The sequence below is a fragment of the Trichomonas vaginalis genome, chromosome I, assembly GCF_026262505.1.
Source record: "Trichomonas vaginalis G3 chromosome I, whole genome shotgun sequence".
NCBI classification, from domain to species: Eukaryota; Parabasalia; order Trichomonadida; family Trichomonadidae; genus Trichomonas; species Trichomonas vaginalis.
Window position 1 is genome coordinate 11,003,013 of NC_067203.1, and position 25,469 is coordinate 11,028,481.

The 25,469-nt window shown below is 29.7% G+C and overlaps 8 protein-coding genes and 3 pseudogenes across 11 annotated transcripts, besides 3 other annotated features; 4 read left to right on the forward strand and 7 right to left on the reverse strand.

Annotated features, from left to right (window-relative positions):
- Positions 1-10,167: part of a mobile genetic element that runs on past the window's edge.
- On the forward strand, positions 612-932 carry TVAGG3_0966760 (uncharacterized protein; the record flags this gene model as incomplete). Its single annotated transcript, XM_001281849.2, has 1 exon — positions 612-932. One exon carries the CDS (start codon positions 612-614, stop codon positions 930-932), a length of 321 nt encoding a protein of 106 aa, XP_001281850.2.
- Positions 1,419-3,732, reverse strand: TVAGG3_0966770 (annotated as a pseudogene). The gene has a single exon. A coding segment is annotated over exon 1 (2,314 nt).
- On the reverse strand, positions 4,477-5,138 carry TVAGG3_0966780 (annotated as a pseudogene). The gene has a single exon. A coding segment is annotated over exon 1 (662 nt).
- Positions 5,537-6,592, reverse strand: TVAGG3_0966790 (keratin-associated protein family; the record flags this gene model as incomplete). Its single annotated transcript, XM_051253585.1, has 1 exon — positions 5,537-6,592. The coding sequence occupies one exon, from the start codon at positions 6,590-6,592 to the stop codon at positions 5,537-5,539; it is 1,056 nt and encodes a 351-aa protein (XP_051079159.1).
- Positions 8,181-8,492, reverse strand: TVAGG3_0966800 (uncharacterized protein; the record flags this gene model as incomplete). The annotated part of the gene is made up of 1 exon (XM_001581459.2): positions 8,181-8,492. One exon carries the CDS (start codon positions 8,490-8,492, stop codon positions 8,181-8,183), a length of 312 nt encoding a protein of 103 aa, XP_001581509.2.
- Positions 8,525-9,425, reverse strand: TVAGG3_0966810 (annotated as a pseudogene). Its single transcript has one exon. A coding segment is annotated over exon 1 (901 nt).
- A 149-nt stretch (positions 10,168-10,316) lies between the features above and the next one.
- Positions 10,317-10,724, reverse strand: TVAGG3_0966820 (uncharacterized protein; the record flags this gene model as incomplete). Its single annotated transcript, XM_051253586.1, has 1 exon — positions 10,317-10,724. One exon carries the CDS (start codon positions 10,722-10,724, stop codon positions 10,317-10,319), a length of 408 nt encoding a protein of 135 aa, XP_051079160.1.
- A 1,301-nt stretch (positions 10,725-12,025) lies between these two features.
- TVAGG3_0966830 (uncharacterized protein) lies at positions 12,026-12,241 on the forward strand (the record flags this gene model as incomplete). Its single annotated transcript, XM_001581458.2, has 1 exon — positions 12,026-12,241. The coding sequence occupies one exon, from the start codon at positions 12,026-12,028 to the stop codon at positions 12,239-12,241; it is 216 nt and encodes a 71-aa protein (XP_001581508.2).
- A 1,677-nt stretch (positions 12,242-13,918) lies between these two features.
- Positions 13,919-13,963: a mobile genetic element.
- A 1,824-nt stretch (positions 13,964-15,787) lies between these two features.
- Positions 15,788-17,950: a mobile genetic element.
- A 2,519-nt stretch (positions 17,951-20,469) lies between these two features.
- Positions 20,470-21,117, reverse strand: TVAGG3_0966860 (ribonuclease inhibitor domain-containing protein; the record flags this gene model as incomplete). The annotated part of the gene is made up of 1 exon (XM_001581457.1): positions 20,470-21,117. The coding sequence occupies one exon, from the start codon at positions 21,115-21,117 to the stop codon at positions 20,470-20,472; it is 648 nt and encodes a 215-aa protein (XP_001581507.1).
- Positions 21,118-21,683: 566 nt separating this feature from the next.
- Positions 21,684-23,041, forward strand: TVAGG3_0966870 (low-temperature viability protein LTV1-related family; the record flags this gene model as incomplete). Its single annotated transcript, XM_001581456.1, has 1 exon — positions 21,684-23,009. The coding sequence occupies one exon, from the start codon at positions 21,684-21,686 to the stop codon at positions 23,007-23,009; it is 1,326 nt and encodes a 441-aa protein (XP_001581506.1).
- A 743-nt stretch (positions 23,042-23,784) lies between these two features.
- TVAGG3_0966880 (amino acid transmembrane transporter protein) lies at positions 23,785-25,451 on the forward strand (the record flags this gene model as incomplete). The annotated part of the gene is made up of 1 exon (XM_001581455.2): positions 23,791-25,077. The coding sequence occupies one exon, from the start codon at positions 23,791-23,793 to the stop codon at positions 25,075-25,077; it is 1,287 nt and encodes a 428-aa protein (XP_001581505.1).
- Between the last annotated feature and the right edge of the window lie 18 nt (positions 25,452-25,469).

Sequence of the window (25,469 nt, forward strand, 5' to 3'; positions counted from 1 at the left end):
GAAGAGCTATACAATACTTACTAGATCATGAAAGAGTAGATAATATCAGGGGTGATGGTGATAAAGGATTTCAGGCAACTATGACTCATTATTTCCCACAAATTAATTTTTCTTCTCATCCTCTCCATATACGTTTCATAATAAAATAGTTGATGCGGTAATGAGAACTCTTAGAGATGCGTTAGGGGTTAACGGTCGGATATACTGGGATGGAAATCATGACTCCATCATACAGCAGTTAGTATATTATTACAATAATACATGGCATAGAACTATAAACATGAAACCAGTGGAAATGAAAAATGATATTTCAAAAGAATGGGAATATATTAGAAAGCAAATGGAAAGGTTGAATGATGTTAAACGTGAACAAATTAATTCGGGGCTCATGAATTTTAAACAAGGGGATAAAGTTTTGATTCATCTCGATTATGGAAAAACTAATAAATCAATGACAAAAAGAAGACGAAGATTTGACACAATAGCTGAATTTGTTAGATATATTAACGGCAATGCATTAGTTGAAGTTGACAATAAATTAATAGAAATTCCGATTTATTTTATTACTCCATTATATTTAAATAATATTTAATTTTTTTATTTCGTAAGAAATGAGTGACAACAAAGCAGTCAAGAGTCCTGATTTAATTAAGATTCAGAGTCCAGACGATGAATATAAAAAGAAACTAAACAGAATTAAATCAAAAATATGCTATTACAAAAAGAAGCCACAATGCGGTGGGGTTGATGCCCATAAAACTAAAGTAATTGAAAACGATGAAGAGAGGAAAGAAATAATCGAAAAATTAGAAACTTACCGTTCAATCCTTAAACTGGGTGAAGCAAAAATAAAAGAATTTAATAGAATAAATAAATTGATTGGAAGAGATGAATTTAATAAAGATGAATTTTTAAACTCTATCCAAATTTAATTTTTATTTTTCTTTGACAACATCTCTCTTTCCATCATTACTGCATAACCACATTTTCTCAGTTTTAGTGGTTTGTTATTTTTAGCAAGTTCTCGCATCATTTTTATCATTTCCTCCCTTGTTATGATTCGTGGTAAATTTTGAGCTTGTGGGGTATCCATTTATGATAAAAATAAAAATTTGTTATCAGTTATTTTATCGTTAATGGTTTTTAGGTTATTCAATAATTAATTATTTTTGAATAACTGAAGGTGCTACCATGTTACCATGTGCTACCAGGTTAATTAACTTCTCTGAAAAAATGAGACAACATGACATTTTGACAACACAGCAGGAGGAAGGCATTTATGAATTATTTTTGAAGAACTGAAGGTGCTACCATGTTACCATGTGCTACCAGGTTAATTAACTTCTCTGAAAAAATGAGACAACATGACATTTTGACAACACAGCAGGATTAATGCAAAAATAAATTCCAATCATACTTTATAAAGCATCATTTACAGGTATTTCATCGTCAGTAAATGAATCATCATTATCATTTGGTTCAACCTGTTTATATAATCCTTTCATTTCTTCTTTCAAAACATAACACCATGTTTGTTTATCGTCTATTCTTCTATGTTTCCTATCACATTTATCCTTAATGCTCATTTGAAATTCTTGTCTTTCATGTCTGATGGTTTGCAGAATAGAGCATTTTTACACGTCATACCTGCACACAATTCATCATAATGTGTATTTATCCATACATCTAAAGGATTTGTTGATAATTCAATTAAATCTTGTTTGGCTTCAGTCATCGGTATGATTCGTACATTAAATGATGAAAGGTCATATTGCATAAAATATGTTAGTAAATTATCATAAAATTCCTTTGTGCATGAATCCATTAAATTCTTGAAGTAATCAAATTGACCCTTGAATTTACCATTAACTCTTAAAACTACGTATCTTCTGTCTCCAACTTCAATTTTGACAGGGTAGACGTTATTAGTTACGAAAATGAAGTTTGCAACGTTCTGTGCAGTTCTTCTAGGTTGATTCTTTTCATTAATTCTAATCGCATTATCGTAATAATTGATTTCAAAGCGTTGAAGTTTGCGAGTCTGTCTTCACCTACATTCTTGAGTTCATTAAGTACAAGAAACATTTTATTTTCAACTACTGAGTTGAAATTACCCGTTAGCTCACTTATTTCAGTAATGTTTTTACATGAATAACCAGCGAGGAGTTCAGAAATGATGTCTGTAAATCTGTTTTTACCTGTTCCCTGAAGTCCTTTCAAAATAATTGCTGTTTCATTCTTAACTCCAGGATGTTGAATCATTGATGCAATCCAGCCGAGTAGGTATTTATACACTTCATCGTTATTATCACAAATGGCTTCTTTAATGAAATTCATAAACATCTCAATTTTTGAGTAATCAGGCTTTTCGAGAATGTTGTATTTATAACCTTGAAACGTTGAGAAAACATCTGGAGAATCAGATTTAAAGCAAACACCCTTAACGGTTAATGAGGATAATTGATTTAGTAGTACGTCCCATGCTGTTATTGTTTTACCTTCTTCTTTAAATAATTTAATCATTTTGAGTGACTCTTTCATGTTTGACTGAAGAACGAATGATATTTGATTCATTTTGTCGTGGATATTATAGTCCTTTTGAATGAAATATTTATTTCCACAATCTACAAAACGTATTACACGTGATAAATCCTCAATTACTTCAGAACTGTTTTTATACTGATGATTTTCAGCTTTGCGTCTAATATCTGTTATCAAAAACGAGTCATCAAGTTTGATATCAAATGTTATTTTTGGCTTACGTAATAAAGGTAAAACGTATTCATCATAATATTCCTTTTGATAAAGTTTTAGAATCTTCACCAAAACAAATGGAGAAGTCATTAAATGTGCATATCTACTACGTGCTTTTTCAAAATTACTTTTTGCATTTTCTGTTAAGCTGCAGAAGTTATAAACGTTATCGTATGCTTCATTAATTAAATGATTAGGTAATGAATTAATAGCTTGAAACAGTGTGAATAATGTTATTTCTTTTTCTAAATTCATGTTTCCACCGTCATTATGTACTTCAAAATCACTGATGCCATCAACTATGCTCTGGGCAAGTTTATCGTCAATGTTTACATCTTTGTTTTCATTCATGATAGTCTTTATTTCTTCGTTCTTCTGTTCAACTCTTACCTTAATATTCAAATCATTTAATATATCATTTACTGTTCTAGTTAATGTTGAATCATAACTTCCACGAATGAATGAGTATGTATTGATTGGTTCTGATGCATTCTTGCGAACTCTTGAATCGGCCATAACCACTAAAGAACGTTTTGAATCATCCATAGAAGTCATTATGTCAATATCATAATCATTGCAGGAATAACATTTAATCATTCTGTTCGAAACTGAATAGAAGAAATTAGTGTTGCAATAAATGTGAAGACCTCCTGAAGCGGTTTTAACGATAACATCTTTATCAGAAAGTTTTGATAAAATATCTTTTCTAACTGTTTCTTTAAGTTCATCATTGTACGATTTATTGATATCAACATCTATAATCGTTAAATTTGAAATTTTATTTACTAATAAAGCCATACCAGTTTTCCTTCCTCTTCCTCCATCGTGTTTGAGGTAGTTATGTAAATCAATCTTATTTTCACCAATTCTTTCGTTGAGGGTTTTAGTTTCTGCCACAACTAATTCCTCAGCTAATGAATCAATAACTTGTTCATCAGAAACGATATAGTTGCTGTTGTTGTTGTTTGTTGCTGTCATTTATATAGGAATAAAAAAATAAAAATAATTTTAAAACTAACATTATTTTTGGGTCATTTACACTCATTACGATGAAGTCATGACAAATCATTTCCAGGACTGTTGTCAAAATGTCATGTTGTCACACTTTTTCAGAGAAGTTAATTAACCTGGTAGCACATGGTAACATGGTAGCACCTTCAGTTATTCAAAAATAATTAATTATTGAATAACCTGAAAACCATTAACGTAAACATTATTTTAGGTGAGAAAACAGGTGAAAAAGGAGGTGAAATCTCACCTCTTCACCTAAAATATATTTTTGTCTGATTTACACTCATTACGATGAAGTCATGACAAATCATTTCCAGGACTGTTGTCAAAATGTCATGTTGTCTCATTTTTTCAGAGAAGTTAATTAACCTGGTAGCACATGGTAACATGGTAGCACCTTCAGTTATTCAAAAATAATTAATTATTGAATAACCTGAAAACCATTAACGTAAACATTAACGATAAAATATATTTCCAGGACTGTTGTCAAAATGTCATGTTGTCATCATTTTTAAAAGAAGTTAAATAACCTGGTAGCACATGGTAACATGGTAGCACCTTCAGTTCTTCAAAAATAATTAATTATTGAATAACCTAAAAACATGAGACTTTGTCTCCGGACTCTTTGAGTCACTTAACGATAAAATATATTTTTGGTCATGAGCTATGCCCCGCCACGTTGCGTCTTTATGACAAAAATAATGAGTTCATTTACTCACAATATTTTTTTACAAAACGACCCCAAACTTTTAACTTCTTTTCTGCAGTTTCTAATGCTATCTTAGCGAGTTCATATTCTCTAAATTCTCTCTTTAAATTTTCTTGTTCCCATTGGTCTAGTTCGAATGGAGAATCTCTATAACCATAACATAACTCACGTTCATGTTCTAATTGTTTTTCGCGCATTTTTCTAACTTCTTGTTCGAACAAAGGTTTAGCATTCTCTACTGTATCTTCAAGTTCTTCTTCATCTAATTTCTCATGAACTTTCTTGTCTATGGAGTCCATAATTTTTCCAACTGCTATGCAATATTTTGGAGAAGCCCACATTGCTATATAGTTTATAAGTCCTGGGTCTACATACGTTCCTCTAACCTGTTTGATTTCATCAGGAATTCCTGCATGAATTTTGTATAAAAAGCAACAGTCTGAATTCCGGCGGTTGCTATATTCTTCACAAAATGCCTTATAATACTCTTCCAGGATTTATTTTCCAACAACTTTCTAAAGTCTTTCCTAAACTGCTGACACATATTTGTTGCATTAATGTAACCATCCTTGTCTCTACGTAAGACTTCAATACCGTTATAAGTGCCTTTTGTGAATGTTTCACCATTAGATTTGTTCGTGAATGTTTTTGCTTCGACCGACATTACTGTTCTTACATACAAAATAAAAAATAAATAAAAATAATTTTAAAACTAACTTTATTTTTGTACTGCATCAAATTTTCGTAAATGTTGTCAAAATGTCATGTTGTCTCATTTTTTCAGAGAAGTTAAATAACCTGGTGACATGGTGACATAGTGACACCTTCAGTTCTTCAAAAATAATTAATTATTGAATAACCTGAAAACATGAGACTTTGTCTCCGGACTCTTTGAGTCACTTAACGAAAAAATATATTTCTGCAGTTCATCCGCTACTTCATTACCTAATTAATTACAGACATAAAATATATTTAGTTCATTCGGTAAGCCCAAACCCTTTGGGTCAAGTCTCAAGTGTGTTTATTGAACTCGGTAAGCCTGCAAAGTAGGCTCAAGCACGTTCAATGAATGCGGTACCATGCGAATACAGTCACAAATGGTGGCATATAATCTTTACCCAAGCCTGTTGGATTTGTTGTGAAAGTGTGTGAATGATTTCCTGCGGTTCCACAGAAAATACCTGTGCTTGAATCTACTGGGTCAGTTGTGATATCAGATCTATTCATTCCTTGTCTATCCGAACCCGCTGCAAGATTTGTATAACCTCTTTTTGTTATTGAATGTGAATGATTACCTGTTGTGTTTGTAGTTCCTGTATGAGTGTGTGGTGGAAGGTTTGCTTCTTTAATTTTCTTCGAACCTCCTGTTTGCTTTGAATATCTAGCACAGTATAAGAATTTATCTACAATCTGCTTCCACATACCAAAACCTAAAACTGTTGATGGATTTGTTGAGTTCATTGACGTATAAATAGAACCAACAGGATATAATGTTTGAAGTATTTCATTTTTCATGCTTGTAATCACATCATTTACTTCCGACTTCTTTGCATAATTTTCATCAACATAAGTTTTATCTGCTTTAAGGTCTAAACATCCTGAAACCCATTCTGTATCAGCTTTAACTTTAAAAGTCTCAAATGTCCATTCATGATACCATTCAACCTTTTCTTTAATTTCATTATCTTTTTCATCAACATAAACCAAATTTGCCTTCTTATTTAACTCACTATCCACATATTCCTTATCCACCTTCTTCATTATGTCATTTAGGAAACCTTCTATGAATTCCTCATTTAAATTAAATCTTCCAATCTTCAAAACTTTAGGAAATGCATTTAATGCGTAATATCTCTGTTCTTCTGGTGGAATTGATGTTATATCATCCGTTATTCCTTTAATTTTTGAATTCATAAATAAAATTTCTTTTATATTTGATATCACTGCACCACCTTTGCAAACGAATTCGAAATGGTCATTTTTCAATACTATCTCCAAATCTCCATATTTCAACCTTTGCGTTTGTTCTGCCGTCTTTGAATTATATGCATATATGGCGTATGTAATGGTCTGAAGGACCTGGGCGCTTTGCGCCTTAAGTTGTTGTTGTTTAATCATTTATTATGATTTAAAAATAAATATTTAATCCGTTATCTCATCAGCTATTTTCTCTATTTGAAATTGCCATAATATTTCATTCATAAATTCTAAATCACAATCAAATAGGTCAGTTATTCTAAATTTAATATTTGATAAATCTTTTGAATGAAGAATAAATGAATTCCCGGATAATTGAAACGGATATGATAAAGAAAATGTGTTTAAGTTGATGGATAAAATGTTTTGTATTGATGGGTAAGAGTTAGGGTCTAATGTTTGATGTGAAAATCTCATTGGGGTATTAACTTTATCACATTTGATTAAAATGAAATTGGAACCAGTGTCAGAATACAAAACATCCCCAACATCTTTTTCAAAATTTAATATCCCAACAATGAACGAAGATGAGGAGTACAAAATTTAATTTTCAGCGGGAATTTAATAAGGTTATTTATTTCATCAAGTTCAAAAAGTTTATCAGGTTTTGATTTAAAATTTTCTTCATACCATACGATAAATGATTCATTTAAATAACTTAAAATCATGTTAATATCCCATTTCGCTATCACATTATTTATATACATATCATACGTTTTTTCAAGGTCATCTTTAATAAATGATATATAATCTGAAGGGTCTAAAAGAATGGGATTAAATTTACCACTCACAGAAACGAGAGTAACATTATAAATTCCGCTAACTGTTAAATTTAATTCACAGTTATTATTCGAAATAATATTGATAATTGACATTTTTATTACGATTAAAAATATGGTAAAGCGTTATTTTCCAGTGATAAATAAAACTAGAATAAGATTACCTCAAGAATTCATAAATTCAACGAATAAGAAATTCATTCATGTTATAAATTTTAGTGTTTTCAGAAAATATGAGTCAATGTCATATTCATCAACAGGTTATATTTCACTTCATTCAAATTTAGTTCAATCAAACCCATATAATGACCATTTCATAAGATTTTCAGATGGTATTAAAAATGTAATTGATAGATTAAAATATGAACAGATTGACAATATCGAATTTTTGGAATTTTGGTTTAAATATCCCGATGGAAAAAAGATTGAAGTTAAAGATAAAGCTGATACTATAACAAAAACAATTACAATGACCGATCCAGATAGTGGGGAACAAAAAGAAATAAAACAAACGATAGAAACTGGTGAAAGGTCAATTATTATTGATTATGATTCAAAGGATTATTATTCGATAATGTTAATGCTTGAATATTAAATAGCCTTAACAAAGAATTTTTCAAGTGATATTTTATATTCATCAACTATTTTATTATAAATATCATTATATGTTAAATGAAGTTCAGTTGTTGTTCCGTTCTTTGATATCTTAATTGTGCTAATATCCTTTATAGGATTTATTTTTGCAACTGTTCCGCAGCATGAAACCTCATCATCTATGAAAAATTGAATCTTAACGTCTGAATCTTGAACATCACAAAGAATGGCGATAATGTGAATTAATGATTCATAAGGTAAAATAATTAAACCGGATTGATCAATTAAATTTATTATTGAATCATAATTATTAATTATTATATCACGGTAAATTTTCATTAATTCAGAATTAATGTCTATTTTATATGGGTTCTCGATGTTTGATGAAAGAGGTGGGGGTATGTTGGATAAGTGGGAATTTCAACAGGTTCTTTACCGGGTTCAGATAAAATGATTGGGTCTCCATTCTCATGGTTTTCTTCATTCTCCTCATTCTTCGGTAAGTCACGAGTTAATAAATTTGGTTGAGTTGCTGACCTTGTTAATTCAGGGCTAACATTAACTTTAACATTTTGAATAATTCGTGATTTATCATCATTTACGTTATAACCAACCGTAATCTCTGCTTTTGCGTTAGTGTTCTTTTGACTAGTGAAACGTCTTCTCATTTATATTCGAATAAAAAAATATATTTAAACTTTTATTTTGCTGGAACTTTTGAATCTATTATTCCCTGTATTTGTTCATGAAGTTGATTTTTAGCTGTTTTCATCGAAATTAATAGACCGAATATATTCATTAATTGCATTCTTATAATCATCTGATTTCTCAAATTTTCTTTTATCTGATTCCTTAACTAAATCATAAGTTAAACCTCGTTGCTGATATAATGGTTTCTTAATTAAATCTTTGAATGCTTGAGATAAAGCACCTGATGCAATTCTTGCTACTATAATTGGTTGGAATTGCTGTTTAAGTTCATCTTTAACATTTGCGAAAACTGGATCGAATAAAGCAACTTTAAAGAATTTCTTAGCTGAAATTTCAGGTCTAATATTTGCATATTGACCATCAAACTGGTTAGAATATCGTGGTAATCCATCCGGTCCCTCTTCAATAGCATTTAATTCTTCATTGAAATAAGAATATGGATTATGACGGTATGAATTAATTGGACCATTTTCACCTTCTCCAATGTATTGTTTAACAGCTTTTCCATTTTCATCAAATTGCATAGGATAACGTTCATTATATGCTTTACGTTTAGGATAATCAGTTATAGTTAATTTATAACCATTTATGACTTTAATATTACCTTGACCATCAGTAACGAAAACTTCATTTATACCATCAGGTTTTCCATTTGGACCCGTAATGTCTGCTTCGTGTGCTTCCCAATTTGGACCATGACGTTTGGCATATGCTTGAGCTTCTGGTAATGTTAAAACGTTTCTCATTTGTTTAACATCTTTTTGAAGACCAGCAACAATATGAACTAATTCTTTCATTCCATCAGGAACTTTCATAGTTCTATTATATGCACCCTTTTTGTTTGTCCCTTGTTTTAATGGAACCTGTAGAAGATTTGCTATTTCTGTCATGTTTAATTATAAATAAAAAATAAAAATTAATTATAAAAAGTTAATCAAATTTAACACTTCCTTTATTTAAATCAACTATTATTTTTCCATGTTCACCTAATTGCTGATATTGTGTGTAAAGTTCATTAATGCTCATTGGTAAATTCACTTGATAAAGCATAACGTTCAACTGTTGACGACTAAACCCACTGAAAATGAAAAGTGTTGATAGATTTGATTTAATGTTTGTGCTTAATGCTTTGAAGTATTGAACAGCCATAAAGAATGAACACTGAATGTGTCGACATTGAGTTAATAACTGATTAAAATATGATTTCTCATTTGTTATTAGTTTTGATTTCACTGCATCATCTAGAAAAAATGAGTGAATGCAAAAATTCTCTATCAAAATTTGAAATAGAAAGTGTTTCAAATAATTCATCCCGTTGTTTATCAATAATTTTATCCTCTAATCCTTGCTTCTTGATTGTATTATATAATTCTTTATACATTAAAAAGTTTTTTAAATAATCTTCTGCTTCTTCTTGTGATAAATAAATAATTGGAATTTTGATTAAATGCTTTAAAGATTCAAATGTATCATCTGAAGGTGAACCTGAACGGTTGATATAAATTAACACATGTGAATGGGGGAAGTGTTAGCAATAATGATAATTTGTTTTAATATCGTTAATGTTTTACCTTTATTTTGTTTACCAATTGCTGCAGTGATTGAATTTAAGTAACATTCAGAATATGGAATTTTCATTAATTTTTCCTTAGATAGAGCATTTCTATTATCACTCAATGCTTCATTAATCATATCATCTACGTATGTATTATATACTCCTGCTAATTCTTCATAAGGGGTGGATGAATTTAAATCCATTTAATCAAAAAAAATTTATAATTTTAAACATTTCTATTCATCAATATTTCATCATATGAACTTCTATACTGTGGTGGTGTACCTGTTGGATGATATTTCAAACCTTCATCCGGTGTCCATGTCCAATATGTAGTCCTAGTAAACCAAACCTGAGGAGGATTTGTCACCTTTGAACAGTAAGTGTCATTTACACCCTGAATGATTGGATAAGCTTTCACTTGTACTGTAACTTGTGAGTTGAAAGTTTCTAATCCATCAAAGAATATACCCGCTCCATCACGTTGAACTGGAATAGTGCATAAGAATGAAGTTTGGTCTTTCCATGTTCTAGCTAATGGCGTGCCATCATCATCATTCAGTGGTCTAGTTAATGAGTCCTCGTATTCTTCTGTGCATTCATTCACTCCATCTAAATCAGAAGCTTGAAGCATACGTGTAAAGAATATGTCACCCACTGTGGTCATCGCTTGATCGGGGAAGTTTCTGGAATCTATAGTGACCTGAAGACCTCGAAGCATTGGATTTTCTAAAACCGTTCTTTGCATTGCATTCTTCGGAAATGTTAACACAACATCTGTAACATTATGAAGAGCGTATGAGAAATCTGAGCTAATACCTTCAGGAGTGATGCAACCTCCATTTAGTGAACGAACGTCAATATGTTGAGCTGGAATCATGAATGGATCTTCCTTACTGAATAAACGTGGTATTGCTTTAACTGATTCTTCAATTAAACCGTATCCTGGTGTAATGCATTTATCCTCTAAAACTTCCATCTTTGTGCATGAAATAATAACGTCATCAACTGTTGCGTCAGCAGATGTAGCGGCTAAGCTTGTAATTAATTTGGCAGGAAGTCCGATTTGTTGGAATTTGCGATCATATTTATAAACATGATTCATAATCTTTTCATAATTTTCATCAGTTATCTTTTCATAAACGTAATTTTGTAAATCAGCAACTCTTAACGGGTCAACCTGACAAAATACTAAAGTATCCCTGAAAACATAATATTTAAGAATGATATCACCAAATGATTTAGGATAATCATCGAACGCCTGAAATGCTAACAAATCATTTACCGGAATAATCATATCAAAAGTGACATCAACTTCTTCATTTGCTTCTTGAAAACTTCTGAAGGGTCAATATATTTACCACATACTGAGTTATCATATTTTTGAACATTATTATATAACGAATGAACAAACTTTTTAACTTTCCTTTCTGATTTTGGTTTATATGTTGCAAATGCGAAAGATTCACGGGCGCAATCCATCTGAAGATAACCGGCATCACCTCTTTCGGTTTCTACTTCTAATTGTTTAAAGCTTTGATTTGATGATTTGTAACCAACGAATAAACGCATGCATTTAAAAGCGGCATCACATGTGAAAGCTTTATTTGAAACTAGAGTTGCTTTAACTTTGCGTTTAATATATGTGTCACCTAATTGGTTCACATCATGAGCCGGATTTGTAATTCTTAAATGAGTTTGTTTATCATCAAAATATGGAGCATCAGAGTCATAGCATGAACTTTCAAGTTCTCTATAATATCTTCTACCGTCATTCTTTGCGAATATTTCATTTATCTTTTCGAATGAATGAAACACATTTCCATTAATCGGTTTAGTGTTTGGCACCAAATAGTTAGTCGTCATTTATTAATAAATAAAAAATCAAAATTAAAAGATGAAAATGAATTTTTAATTTTAATGAAATAATCAACTATGGCTGCAGGTATATTTAAGAAACTGTGGGATAAAGTAAAAAGAGGAGCGCATAAAGTTTGGGAAACAATGAAGAAAGGAGCAAATTGGATATTTAAGAATAAAGAAGCAATTAGTGACGTTGCTGAATCAATAACGCCAAAAGCCGCCCCAATAAGAGAAATATTAAATAAAGGAGAAAAAGTTTATCAAAGACTTCAACCGATACTAAGATAAAAATAATATTTATTTATTTTTCCACTATCTACCTCCTATTTTATTAAGTATTCCTTCAGCAATTCCACCAATTGCGTTACCTGCTTGTGCTCCCATCGCCGGATTACCTGCTTTAGTACCTAATACTCCACCTATGATAGTTCCTGCCGTTTTCGCTACTGGTGCCAAAAAGTTTGCAACGGGTTTAATAATCTTTTTATAAACCCAACCCGCAGCTTTCTTAATTCCATCCCATAATTTTTTAAAGAATCCTGCCGCCATTTCTGATTTAATATTAATTAAAAAATATATTTCATCACTTATATTCTAATTTTTATTTAATGATAAATGAAACCGATTTTAAAAATAAATGAAACAGAGGAGGAAGAAATAAATGAAAGTGAAAATGTTCAACAAAAAATAAACGTTGTTAAACCAATTACTGAAATAAAAATTTTTTCATCTGTTGAAGAATTTAATGACTATTATGCTAATAATAAAAAATTATTTGAAGAATTGACAACGTGTAAATTGAATAAAATGTTTAAAGTTGATGGATTCAAAATTTCAAAAATAAAAGGAGTGATTAGTTTGAAATCTATTCCTCAATCAAGAATCACCTCATTAATGAAAATAGATGATTTAACAAAAAGAATAGAAGAGATTGAAGAAAGAATGAATCAAATAATTGATTTCATAAATTCAAATAATCATTAGTTTCTTAAAGTTCTATGTTGAACTCATCAAATTCTTTTTAAAGTTTATTTTTTAAAAAAAATTTTATTTTTTATTTTTTATTTCATTATGGTAGTGAATCTTTCATTCATGAAAATAATTATTTTAAAAATAATGTTAATTTTTTTAATGATTTATTTTTTATTTCATTATGTATGGGCTGAGAGTAAATGTCTTACAATTTTGAAAATTTTTTAAATCTTGATTTATTCAAAAACGTAAGAATAAAAACCGTAAGAATCATACATTTTTTACTTCATATGTTAAAAAAATGATACAAAATCGCTCGATATTGTATGAATTCTTACGTTTACAAAAAAAAGTCACACAACCCTTCAACATATACTACTATTAACACAAGTTTCTGTGAAGCAACATATGGCTCAGGAATATATCTGTCACCGAGGGTAAGTCTATGTAACGTAACATATTCATCATTTTGTAACACAACATCAAATAATAAAATTTTAGAATTAATTAGTTGTAACTTTAATTTAATTTTTTGTAATGTTTTGAATAATGAACACAAAGAATCTGATTATGGAACATTGTATTCATCTTATTCAACTGTTCTTATTGAAAACTGTTCATTTCTTGGTAACAGAGGACCAGGAGTAGAATTTTATCAATATGGTTCTGGTTCAATTACAGTTAAAGATTCTTTCTGTGATAGAATTGATAAAACATTTCAATCAATTACAACAAATAATGTTCAAAATACATCTTATATTCAAAAACTTTCTCACTTTTCATCATATATTTGTGAAGTTAATGTTCAGATAAAGCCTCATTCTGATGCATTTTATCATCCCTCATTTAACATTAGACGAGTTCGTTAATTAAAATCATTCAATTGCATATTTATGAAATGTTCTCTAATATCATTCATTTGCGCATAAGCATTTATTTTCCTGAATTTTTAAGATACTTTTCATATAAAAAATTTTATCAAATCTTAGTAAAGGCTCCAGTCCCATCCTTTCAATTTTTAAAATTGAATATATCTATCAATAAGTGTTTTCATGACTTATAATTAAAGATATTATATTAGTGTAATATAAGCTATAATATTATATAATGACGTAGGGTGTAGCATTGCTAGAACGTTAATTGTAAATTTCACTATTATCAACTTTGAACAACATAATTCGTCCTATAAACAAAAAGGCTCTGTCCTGTTGTAGGATATTAGTATAGTATATTATTTATATTAGTAAACTTGACTTTTACTTCTCCCTGATTGAGTTATTTTTTCAACAAAGAAAAATGAAAAAGTTACTTTTTGACAAAATCTAATAATAAGTGATCCATAATTTTATTATCAATAAACATGTTACTACATATTTTTTTGATATATGTTATCATTGAATACCATTAGCTTCTTTCGATTTTTATCAAATTATATAAAATTACCACCTGAAAAAAATTGACATATTTTGACGAAGAAGAAAAAACTTTTAGTTCCGCTCTGTCATTTTGTTAGCATGCTAGTGATGTTTATTATTATGTCTTAGTTTAATTTTGTATATAAATGAGGAATGAGGAATTAGATTCGCAATACCATCACGAAAATAGCATTTTTAAAAGCTTGTAATTCTATATGAGATAAATAGATATGAAAAGTAAAATCTAATATGAATATGATTTAATATGAACTATTATATTATAGTTGAGATTGTTTGTCAAAACGGTTTTTGACAAATAAGTATTCAATTTTTCAAAAGTATATTTCAATAACTTAATCCCATGGTAAGAAGCTAATCCAATCATATAAAAATGTTATAATTAACCAAATGTTTATTCATTTGTGATATCATTATGCTTCAAAATCTATAATTATAAAATTCAAAATATCTATTATCAAAAAATCATTATTTGTCATATATCAAAAAGAAAAGTTAATATATATCATCTTTCAAAATATAATATAGTTAAATTCGAAAATTTCGAAATCAGATATTATTTAAATTTCTCACATGGTGGATGTATAAACAATCTAATGGTATATTTTTACTCCTCATTATCCACTCGTTCTAACTATATACAATAATCATGTGGAACTAGAGCCTTAACTAATTGAAATAAATTTTTGAAACACATTGAATTAATTGTTTAATCAATGAGATAACTCTTAAATGGAGATGTTTTTGAAACTGCCTCTTGATTCTTTAGAGTTACGGCTTCACTTTTACTGAAATAGTCGTATCAAGAGCCAATATTGATGTCACGGTTGTTTATCATGATATGAGATGTATCTGTCTCTTTAAGATACGCAAATTCAATTGTATTTCAGCAATACTGAGTTTTGACGAATTGAACCAAGAAAAATGTATTTGTCTTTGTCTGAAACAAAGGAAAATATATATAATTTGATAGCATAACATTTGATAATCTCAATCTTTCGTTCTAAATTTTAATAAAAACTTTGATAAAATTTCTGAGACTGTACGTTTAAAACGCAATGTCAATAATGCTTCAATCTTTTATATCTGATGACGAGTAGGATCTGCCTTCACTTATAATAGAGTCACAAAACACCCCGATGTCTGAAAATCCTTTTGATGATGCTTATAATCAAGTTGAAGATTAAGATAACGATGTTCAGGAAATGAAGAATCGATTAGTTTGGGATTTAACCTTTGCATTAAAGCGCAATTTATGTTCCCAGAATAACAACAATTGAGTTTATTATATCAAAACTTGATGAAGAAAATCCCCAGCAAAGTCAAATGGATTTCATTCATAATGCGTCATCTTCTTAATTATATTTGATTTATAAATACTTATTTTCGTGATATGATACAAATTTTTATTATTAAATGAGATATTAAGGGTTGACCGACGTCCATTCAATTTTTGAGAGGGCATTCAAAATTTATTGATATTAAGTATCAAATATCTCGTTATCTATAATTTTTTAAAACATGGTTGTTTCAGATAATGTTTTACCTTAATGAGATGTATGCAACGAGAATGAATTTTCGGTCACAATATTGTTCTATAAAAATTTCAAAATTTTCGATTTTTCTTTCGATTGGAAAAAATTTTTATGGATAAATTTTTTACAGAAATACTATGGAATTTTTAGATAAAAACAGTGACATATCATGCATTATTGTACCCTTGATATAATGCAACAGATAAATCAGAAAAATAATGAGGTCGAAAAAACTCAAAAACGTTGACCGACCTCTTTTTATCAAAACACCGCTACACATCATAGATCATTTTGCAACAGCGCTCCTCCGCGGATTCGACATATTTAATAAATTAGCAAAAAAAGTATAAATCGTACTATTCGAATAGCACAATAGAAAGAATGAATATTAACAATTGTGTTTTTGATGATTAAAGGTTTGAAAAAGATAGTTTGAAAATAAATTTTTTTGTTTTGATTTTTTTCTATAAAAATTTTCTTTATTTTTAAAAAACTCCTCCATTTTGGAATGTTGCTAGAATTACAAACGGCAAAAAGAATTAATTATTGCTGAATATATATTTATTCCGTTCCAAATTGAAGTGTTTTGCAAAATGAGAATAATATCCCAAAGTTTTTTTGTATTAATCTTATAATCAAAATATTGATTCCTAACACCATATATCCATGTGTAACAGATTTTATAGAATAGTAATTCAAGCTGAATTATTCAGATATTGAAATCTGATCAATATCTAATACAGATGGTATATTCAAATAGTTGTTTAAAAATGAATAGCTTCTTTGTATAAAAATGAATATTTTGTCACAAACTTTATATCATTCCCATTATATTTATTTCAGTAAAATTTATTGGCACTATATACAATTTTGGAAAATTGAATATCATTTTATTACATATGTACTAATTTAATAAATGATCAAATTGCCAAAATCTTGAAATCGATTTCTAAAGTTGCTCAAAAATCGGAATACGTACAATTAATAATATCTTCATATGATGTTATTTGATTTGGTATACGAATTTTTTTCGCCGACATACCTTCCTGAAAAGATACGAACGATTTCGTTAATTTTTAAAAATTTGACATTGTTTATCTTAGCAAATGAATGTTAATTCTATTTTTGTAGAAATTATCATCAAAAAACTGTTTTGTAAAATTCGATTTCAATTGGAAAAAAGTAAAAAAAGAAATATGCATCAGAAATGAACCAAGTTTAGTTGGTGTCTAAATATTTGCTAGCATTGATTTTAACAACTGAGTTATAATATCGAAGCTGATGCGCGAGAATTTCAGATATTTAATGATTCACCATCCAGTTTCCATTCTTTGTATAAAAATAGGAGATTAAAATTTTCATTAATACTCCTAGTAATTTAAAAATAATAAAAATTCTTTTGATTTTTCAACATAATGGAAAAAAATATTAAAAATAATCGAACAAATTAGTAAACAAGACATTTATTTCACAATATTTCTCAATATTTATAACGCTTACTGCGAGAATTCTAGTCAATGTATTTCATTCTTGGGAATAAAATAAATAAATTTGGTATTTTAATAGTTTGAAGCAACTATATTTAAAGAGGTTGCACAGGTGTTTTGCAGACAAGAAATAATAATCGCATGGGATTTGTAAATTTTAATTATATGAAATTGATTTAGACAATCGCGGTTAACAATAGAACAGTCTGCAAAAAAATAGTATGGAAATCATTAACAATATGCAAAATCTAGAATGGATTGATGTTTATTGTAAATTTTATTCAATTCCGGTAAATTTTGGAATTTTACGTGCTAAAATATATTGCAATCTAGGATTTGTAGTATTTGATACTAAAATAACGAATATTTTTGCTTGTTTTCTCGCATAATTTTAATATGATTGTAAAAAATTATGAGTTACGATCCTGAAAATCAATAATTTAACACCTCTCGACGAACCATTTTAAATGGACACAAGTCAATTTTTTTGAGTTTTCGAGGGTATTTTACCAAGGCTGAAAATGAAAAAATCGGGAGGATTACGTCCTCTCAATTTAGGTCGGTCAACCCTTAAAATTAATTATTAGTTAGTATGTTTTCTCAAATGAAAAAAAAATATTAGGGTTCCTTATTCTATGTTACCTGGGAGCATGAAAAATCTCAAAAACATAACAAACATCATCCTCAATTGATTTTTTGATTAATAAAGTGGCTAAACAATATACAAAGTTGGAGGGAAATAATTACTCTAAACAAATGCACAATAAATATTTGTGACAGGGAAAGTTGGGGAAATATTCTCAGAATCCATAATTTCAAAGGTATCCTTGGTTTGGGAAAATTTTTTTTTCACAAACTTTCATTTATATGAATGTTCTAAAAATAAAGCGTATTTACCAGCCTGTAGAAGAATCAGATGGGTATCGTGTGCTCGTAGACCGTCTTTGGCCTCGTAGAGTCAAAAAGGAAGCTGCAAAACTTGATGAATGGAAATAAGATGTAACACCATCAACTGAGATTCGCAAAATGTTCAATCATGAGGAAGAAAAGATTGATGAGTTCAAAAAGTTGTATGTAGATGAACTTAATAAAAATTCAAAAGCTGGTGAATTTGCTTTCAAAATTAGAGATATTCTGAAAAATTCCAGCGTGACCTTTTTGTATGCTGCGCGTAATGAAAATTGTAATCATGCAATGATTCTTCAAGAATGGGTTGAAGAACATATCAAATAAAATGTGATATATCTTTAATATTTTTAAAACTCAGTCAATGTATTATATCAGAATTATCATCCATATGTGTTAAGGACTTTGCGAATGAATGAATTTTAAAAATATTCGAAATTAACTTAACAAAGATGTTTATAGAAATAATTCTAATATCCGCATGATACATTATAGATATAAGGAAGATCGGAGTATTTTTAGTCAATTTTTAAAATATTTTTAATTCAATCCATGTAAACTATACAAATGTATTTAATTTTTTCAATAAAAAAGGAATAAATATTAAAAAAAATTATTTATTTCTACTCAAAAGAATCTTTTGTTTAAAATATTTCAAAGTTTATGACATTGTGGATTTTGTGTCAGAAAGTACTCAATTTTCCTCTTTAATCAATCACTACAATTTTCATTTAATATTGAAAACTCACACAATAAATCAATATCGAACACAAAGACTAGGTGTTTCTATATCTTTACTCATCACAATCATGTTATTATATTAGAATTGCAATAAAAACATTTATATACTTGAAGCCAAATGGTAAATAGAATATATTTTTTGAATAAATTGGAATGTGACATTTTTCATCAAAAGGATTCTTGATATGGAATTTTCCGCAATCAATAAAAATTCCCTTTGAATTTGAAGCTTTCATTTCGATTTCAATGATTTTCTTATCAGCATTAAAATTCATAATATTTCTAGGGATATTTAGATAAAACTTAACACCTTTGAATGAAGTACAACGATTGAGACATGTTAAGTTGAATGTGATTATATCACTGCTATCAAATGGAAATAGTAAATATTTTAGATATGCACAATTGTAGAAAGAATTTGAGTCAATGATCATATTGCCTCTTAATTTGTTGAATTTTATAGTTTCCAACTGTGCACAGTTAGTAAAACTTTCACTTTCAATCATTTGCAAGTCCAAATAAAATTCGATGCTGTTCCCATTATATCTTTCGAAAACACCAGATTTTACTACTCTAAGTTTTTCTGGCATTTTAATAGCCGAAGTACAACCCTGAAATAAGTTATAATTTGGTGTTTCTAACATGTCATTTTGAAAAATGATTGATTTACAATAGCACTCATAGAAAGCGTCTCTATTAATAGTTGTAATTTCTTTTGGTATCACCAAATCATTATTAGTTCTATATCCTCTGAAAGCTTGACTTTCAATAGTATGACAATTAGAATTGAATGTAAAATTATTTTGATAATAACTTGGAACCCAATACAAAGAATCTAAATTAAAACCATATATACAATTATCAAACACCCTCAGATGAAGATTTCTAGGATATATTGTTATGGTAAGATTATCCATGAGGTTAAAAGCTCCATAATAGATCATGCAATTTCGAGGAATGAAAATATTTTTCACTGGTGTGAGTTGGGCAACGGTATAACCAATAAAAGCCAAAAGGCTGTTTTCTGATATAATTATGTTTTCAAAAGACTTACAAAGGCAAAATGGACCATCTATAACTTCATTTTCACTGTGACGGAATAGTAATATTTTTAAGATTAGAGCCATAAAAGGCAGCAGAATCAATACTTAATAAGTCTCCATTCATTGGAAGAAAAATCTGATTTATATTGGAAAAAATATATGCTCTAGATTCCTACAATTAGCGAATAATGAGCCACCAAGATAACAATGGCTCAAAAATGTTACATTAATCAAATTAGTACTGTAATTAAAGGCGATATCATCAATCCTTACAATATTTTCTGGAATTGTAATCGTGATAATTTTGGATTTGGAAAAGCAATATGTCTCTAATGTATTAACAAAATTTGGAATATTAAAAGTTTCAGTAGATTTGTTAGAAATAAAAAATAAAACACTTTAATTTGCTGAATAAATAATGTTGTTTTCCACATATAAATATTGATTTAGGGGATGAACTGAAATATTTGTTATTTCACAGCCATCGAATGCTTGTCCATGAACTCTAGATACATTCTCTGGTATTTGAAACGAAGAAGGTATTTTGCAACTTGAAAATACCATACTATCTAAACCAATCATAAAAGTTATATTTTCTAGTCTACGTAAGCCATCAAATACAACAGAGTTCATGGTTTTAACAGTTGCTGGAATTGTTATAAATTTTACTAAATAGTTATTATAAAAAGTGCAAATTCCTATCTCTGAAAGTCCATTTGGGAAAAGAATTTCAGTAACTTTCTCGCATTGATAAAATGCATAATTATCAATTGTTGTTAGCTTGCTACAGATTGATAAATTGACTATAGTTAGATTTGAACATTCTTTAAAACTAGAATATCCAATAGTTGTTAAATTAGGATTATCTTCAAATGTAAAAGAAGATAAAGATTTTAATTTGGAAAAGCAGTAGCTTTGAATTATTTCGCATTTAGCTGATATTTTAAGATATTGTGATGTATCATTGACTTTAATGAGTGTTTTTCCATCTTCTGAATTACAACTTGGATCAATTTCTTTATAGAGAAGAAATAATAAGAAACGCATAACGTACTATTTCTAGATACTTTAAGTATTATATTTATTATAGAAAGGAAGTGTTAAAGCTACATATATCGCAAGAATTGAATGAGAAAGTGATGATTTTGCCATAAAGGAGAATAATTTCTTAGTTGCAGGCAACTTGGTACTAAAAGTTAAAGTTTTTGGGGTAATTTCTGATATTTCTTTAAAACTAAAAATTTCAGATTTAGAAATGAATTGAATGGAGTCAAACTGAATAGATAAGCATAGAATAGTTTCCTTTCTTGCTATGTTGTTGTTGAAATGGCTCTAATAGTTATGTAATGTTCAGAAAGAAAAATACGCCCTTATTTTGTACAATTTTACACCTATTGATGCAAAACATAATAATATGCAGATTTATGAGGTCATTAAATTGCATTTAGATGTTTCGTGTGACTTTTTTTTTGGAAAGAAAAAAAATTGAGACCAGAGCAAAAATCTTATTATCGGAATCAATTCAATTTATATTTAAATGCATATGCATTTAATGCCATATTCAATAAAATTGCTTAAAATTTTGTGCTCTGGATAGACAAATTTTTTCTCAAATGACTTCGAAGTTAAATAAAAGGAAAGTTGTAACTTTTCAGCTTGTTCATCGTAGTGTAGAAGATCCTTTGAATGCTGACCCAAACGCTCCGGAGCAAGTTCTTGTTCCAATTCATATTGGTGAAGATGTTGATCCGGAATTGGTCGAACAACTTCAAAAACAAATGACACCAGAAGCGCGCAAACAGCAACAAAAGAAGCCAAAAACCGAACGTAAAGGAATTGGTGCAAGATACAACAAATTTTTCGGCGAAGATTTACCAGATGATGGCGAAGATTACTCACAATACTTCAAAGCAATTGATGAAGAGAATGATGATGGTGTATTCGTCGCTCCTGATGGATCAGTTCACGATTTACGCAAACGCGAAGTTGAAGATGTTGATATTCTCGTTGATAAACTCGGTATTACTAACGATATGTTCGGTACAAAAGAAGATCCAAATCTTCCAAAGCTTGTTAATGATACAGACAATCCACTTGCCGCTGGAATTGATCCAGAATTATTAATGGCTCTTGATGATGATGACGCTCCACCATTTGAAGATGACTTTGTTTCTAAGCTCCTCGATGCCGAGCTCAACGAAGAGGAAGACGAAGAAGACGATGGAGAAACATTTACAGATAGAACAGCAGATGGCCGCGAAATCAAGAAGACAATCAGCCGTGTCTCTGCTACAGCTTCTCATATGTCCCACATTTCACACAGAAGCCATGCCATGGATTTACAAGAAAAGAGAGTTGATTACTTCGTAAAAACACTTTTCGAGGAAGAAGAAGATGCTTTTGCACTTGAAGAAGATAACCTCGAGCCAGCTCAAGTTGACTGGGCTGATATTGCTGCAGATATGCAGACTTTTGAAGGACAAATTAAATTAAATCCTGTTAAGCCATCACCAGAAACATGCAGAGAGGTAACACCATCTACAGAACAGGCTGGAGAGGAAGAAGAAGAGATGGAAGAAGAGGAAGAAAGAAGAGATTTATACAAATTGGATATCAGATCTGTTGCTGAAAATGCTTCAACAACAAACAACTTACCAGCACAAATTAGAGATGGAAACAGAAAGAAGAAGTCCAATAAGAAGAAACAGGAAGAAGAGGAAGAGGTTGAAGCCCCATTACCGCCAGAATTCGCTCCAAAACCAGGAGAAACAAAGGAAGAGGCCAAAGCAAGAAAGAAAGCAATCAAAGAATACCAGAGACAGAAGAGAATGTTGAAGAAAGAGAGAAAGGTGAAATTCTCAAAGGCTACAAACAAAGTCAGAAAGTCTATTGCTGCAAATGGAGCTACTCGTGGTACAAGAGTTTATAATCTTGACTAAGCTGCTTCTTTGTTAATTCTGAAATTATTATAAAAAAAATAAAGTTTTTCTTATACAATTTTAATGGGTTTGTATCTTTTTATTTGTCATTTTGTGGGATTTTAACGTAATTAATATAATAATCTTTGTTATTAAAAGACTAATTAGCCCAATAAGCTAAAATTATTGAAGCATAAGCCGAATCCCGCACTTTTAGGGAGGAACGATGATTTTAAATATAATTAGAGACACGTTGTCTTTTCGATAAACTAAAATAAACTTAATTCTGCCAGCCAAATAATCAAATGAGTTTGAAGGTATCTGGTTTATTAATTAAAAAAACATAAATACGATATACACATCAGCATTCTGGTATGTCCGTTTAGTTCTACCCCTCATAAACCATAAAACTTCCAAAATTCAGATTTAATTGTCGAAAAAGAGAATATGATTTGTGAAAAAAATTAAAGGGTTGAGTGTAAAAGTATAATTATTGCTGTTAACAACCATTGTTGCAAAATTCAATTGAAAATCTATAAAAAAATTTTGAATAACTGATTATATAAAATCAAGAGTTCATTCGTATTTAAGTAAATTTGCGTTTAATATCGTATTTTATTTTCCGATTGAGAAATCAGAAAAATTCTTGAAAATCAAAAACTCTCAATTTTTTTAACCGCCAAATTTAAATATGTTAGTGGTAATAGAATGATGAACAATAATTAAATCTTCTATTTATTTTTTCACAAAAATAATCTCAAATTTTGAAAAGTAGTAAACTTAGTCAATTTATAAGTTTGAAATGTCGATAAAAGAAGAGGACGTTTCGTTATTCACAGCTACAGAACAAACAACAACGGATGCAAAACCAGCGCAATATACTGGAGTTCTTGCCACAAGCATTAATCTTTTGAACTCCACTCTTGGTGCAAGTATTTTGACAATAGCCAATTCATTTACATTCTGCGGCTTAATTCCATCGATTTCTATACTTGCTGTATCAGCATGCGTATCTTATGTATCAGCTAGTGCCATTGTAAAATTTCACACCATAACTGACATCGATTCTTTCGCTAAGATTTCTCAGGTTGGACTTGGAAAATTAGGACAATACGTCACAGATATTTCGATTATGTTATACTGCTATAGCTGCATGACAGGTTACGTCGTAATGGGAGCAGAAATTATTCAGTCGTGGTTCGCAATCTTTCACGTTAATTTATACAATGCACGCTGGAAACGTTATGTAACTGTTCTATGCTATCATTTCTTTGTGCTTTTCATGTTAACTCTCCCAAGAAATATGAATTTCCTAAGTTCAACATCTATTTTCTGTTTCATAGGTCTTATGCTATACTTCTCAGGCATGATTTACAAGGGTGTCACAATCTTGCCAAAAGAAGGCATAAATCCATCGGTTGAAACAGGAACGTTCGATTTAAGGATTTTCAACACACTTTCCATCAACGTTCTTTGCTATTCTCTTTCAGGTATCGTTATACCTGTCATCAGAGTCATGGCTCCTTCACTTCACTTAAGAAACGTTGCATGCGCTATTTCTTACTTCTTCTCTTTCCATATAGTGTTTATTCCAGCAGTCATTGGTTACTTACTCTTTGGTGCTGGTACTCCAACTCTCATTCTCAACGCTTTCGACGATCATGATCATTTATTCATCATTGTCAGAATTGCATGCTTCGTTATTATGATTACTAGCTACCCAATGATGGGTCTTTCCCTCAAAAGAATGTATTCACATTACTTCTACGGAACAGATGATCAACATCTTCTTCCTCTTAAGAAGAGAATCATCTGTCTCGCATGCGAAAACCTTCCTCCACTTCTAATTGGCTTGTTCCTTCCAAATGCAAGACCTGCTCTTGCTATTGGAGGTGCAATTGGTGGTGGAATGACAAATCTTTTCTTACCTCCATTATTATACATCAAGATCATGAACAAGAACAGAAAACAGTTTGTTTATTGGCTCATGATCATTTTTGCTATAATTGGTTTATTCCTTGTCGGAATTGCTACATTTGAAGCCGTTGTGGATGCAATTCACTTCTTCAAGAAGGCGCATTCATCTTAATCATAGTAATCTTATTTTAAATAAATACTACTATTCCCTAATTATGTTTTTATTTAAATTTTCAGATATTTAAAGGAGTTACAGCATTTCATTATAAAAATCTGAAATAGATGTATCTGAAACTAATGACTTCTACTTTATTTCATCAGTAGCATTTCGGATTAAAAATTAATTTTACCGTTTTTTTATTTCTTATCCAACTTGATAATAAAATCAAGAAAGGCTAGTATGCTACGCATGTATCAGAATGCAAATGGAATAAGATGTTTCTATGAGATTTCCCTTGATCGGAAATACAGGGTATGCGATAAGCTCTGGGCACTCTAATAATAATTAGGTTGCTCATCATAATATCGAGAAATTTTGTAGTTCACTCACAAGAATTATACTTA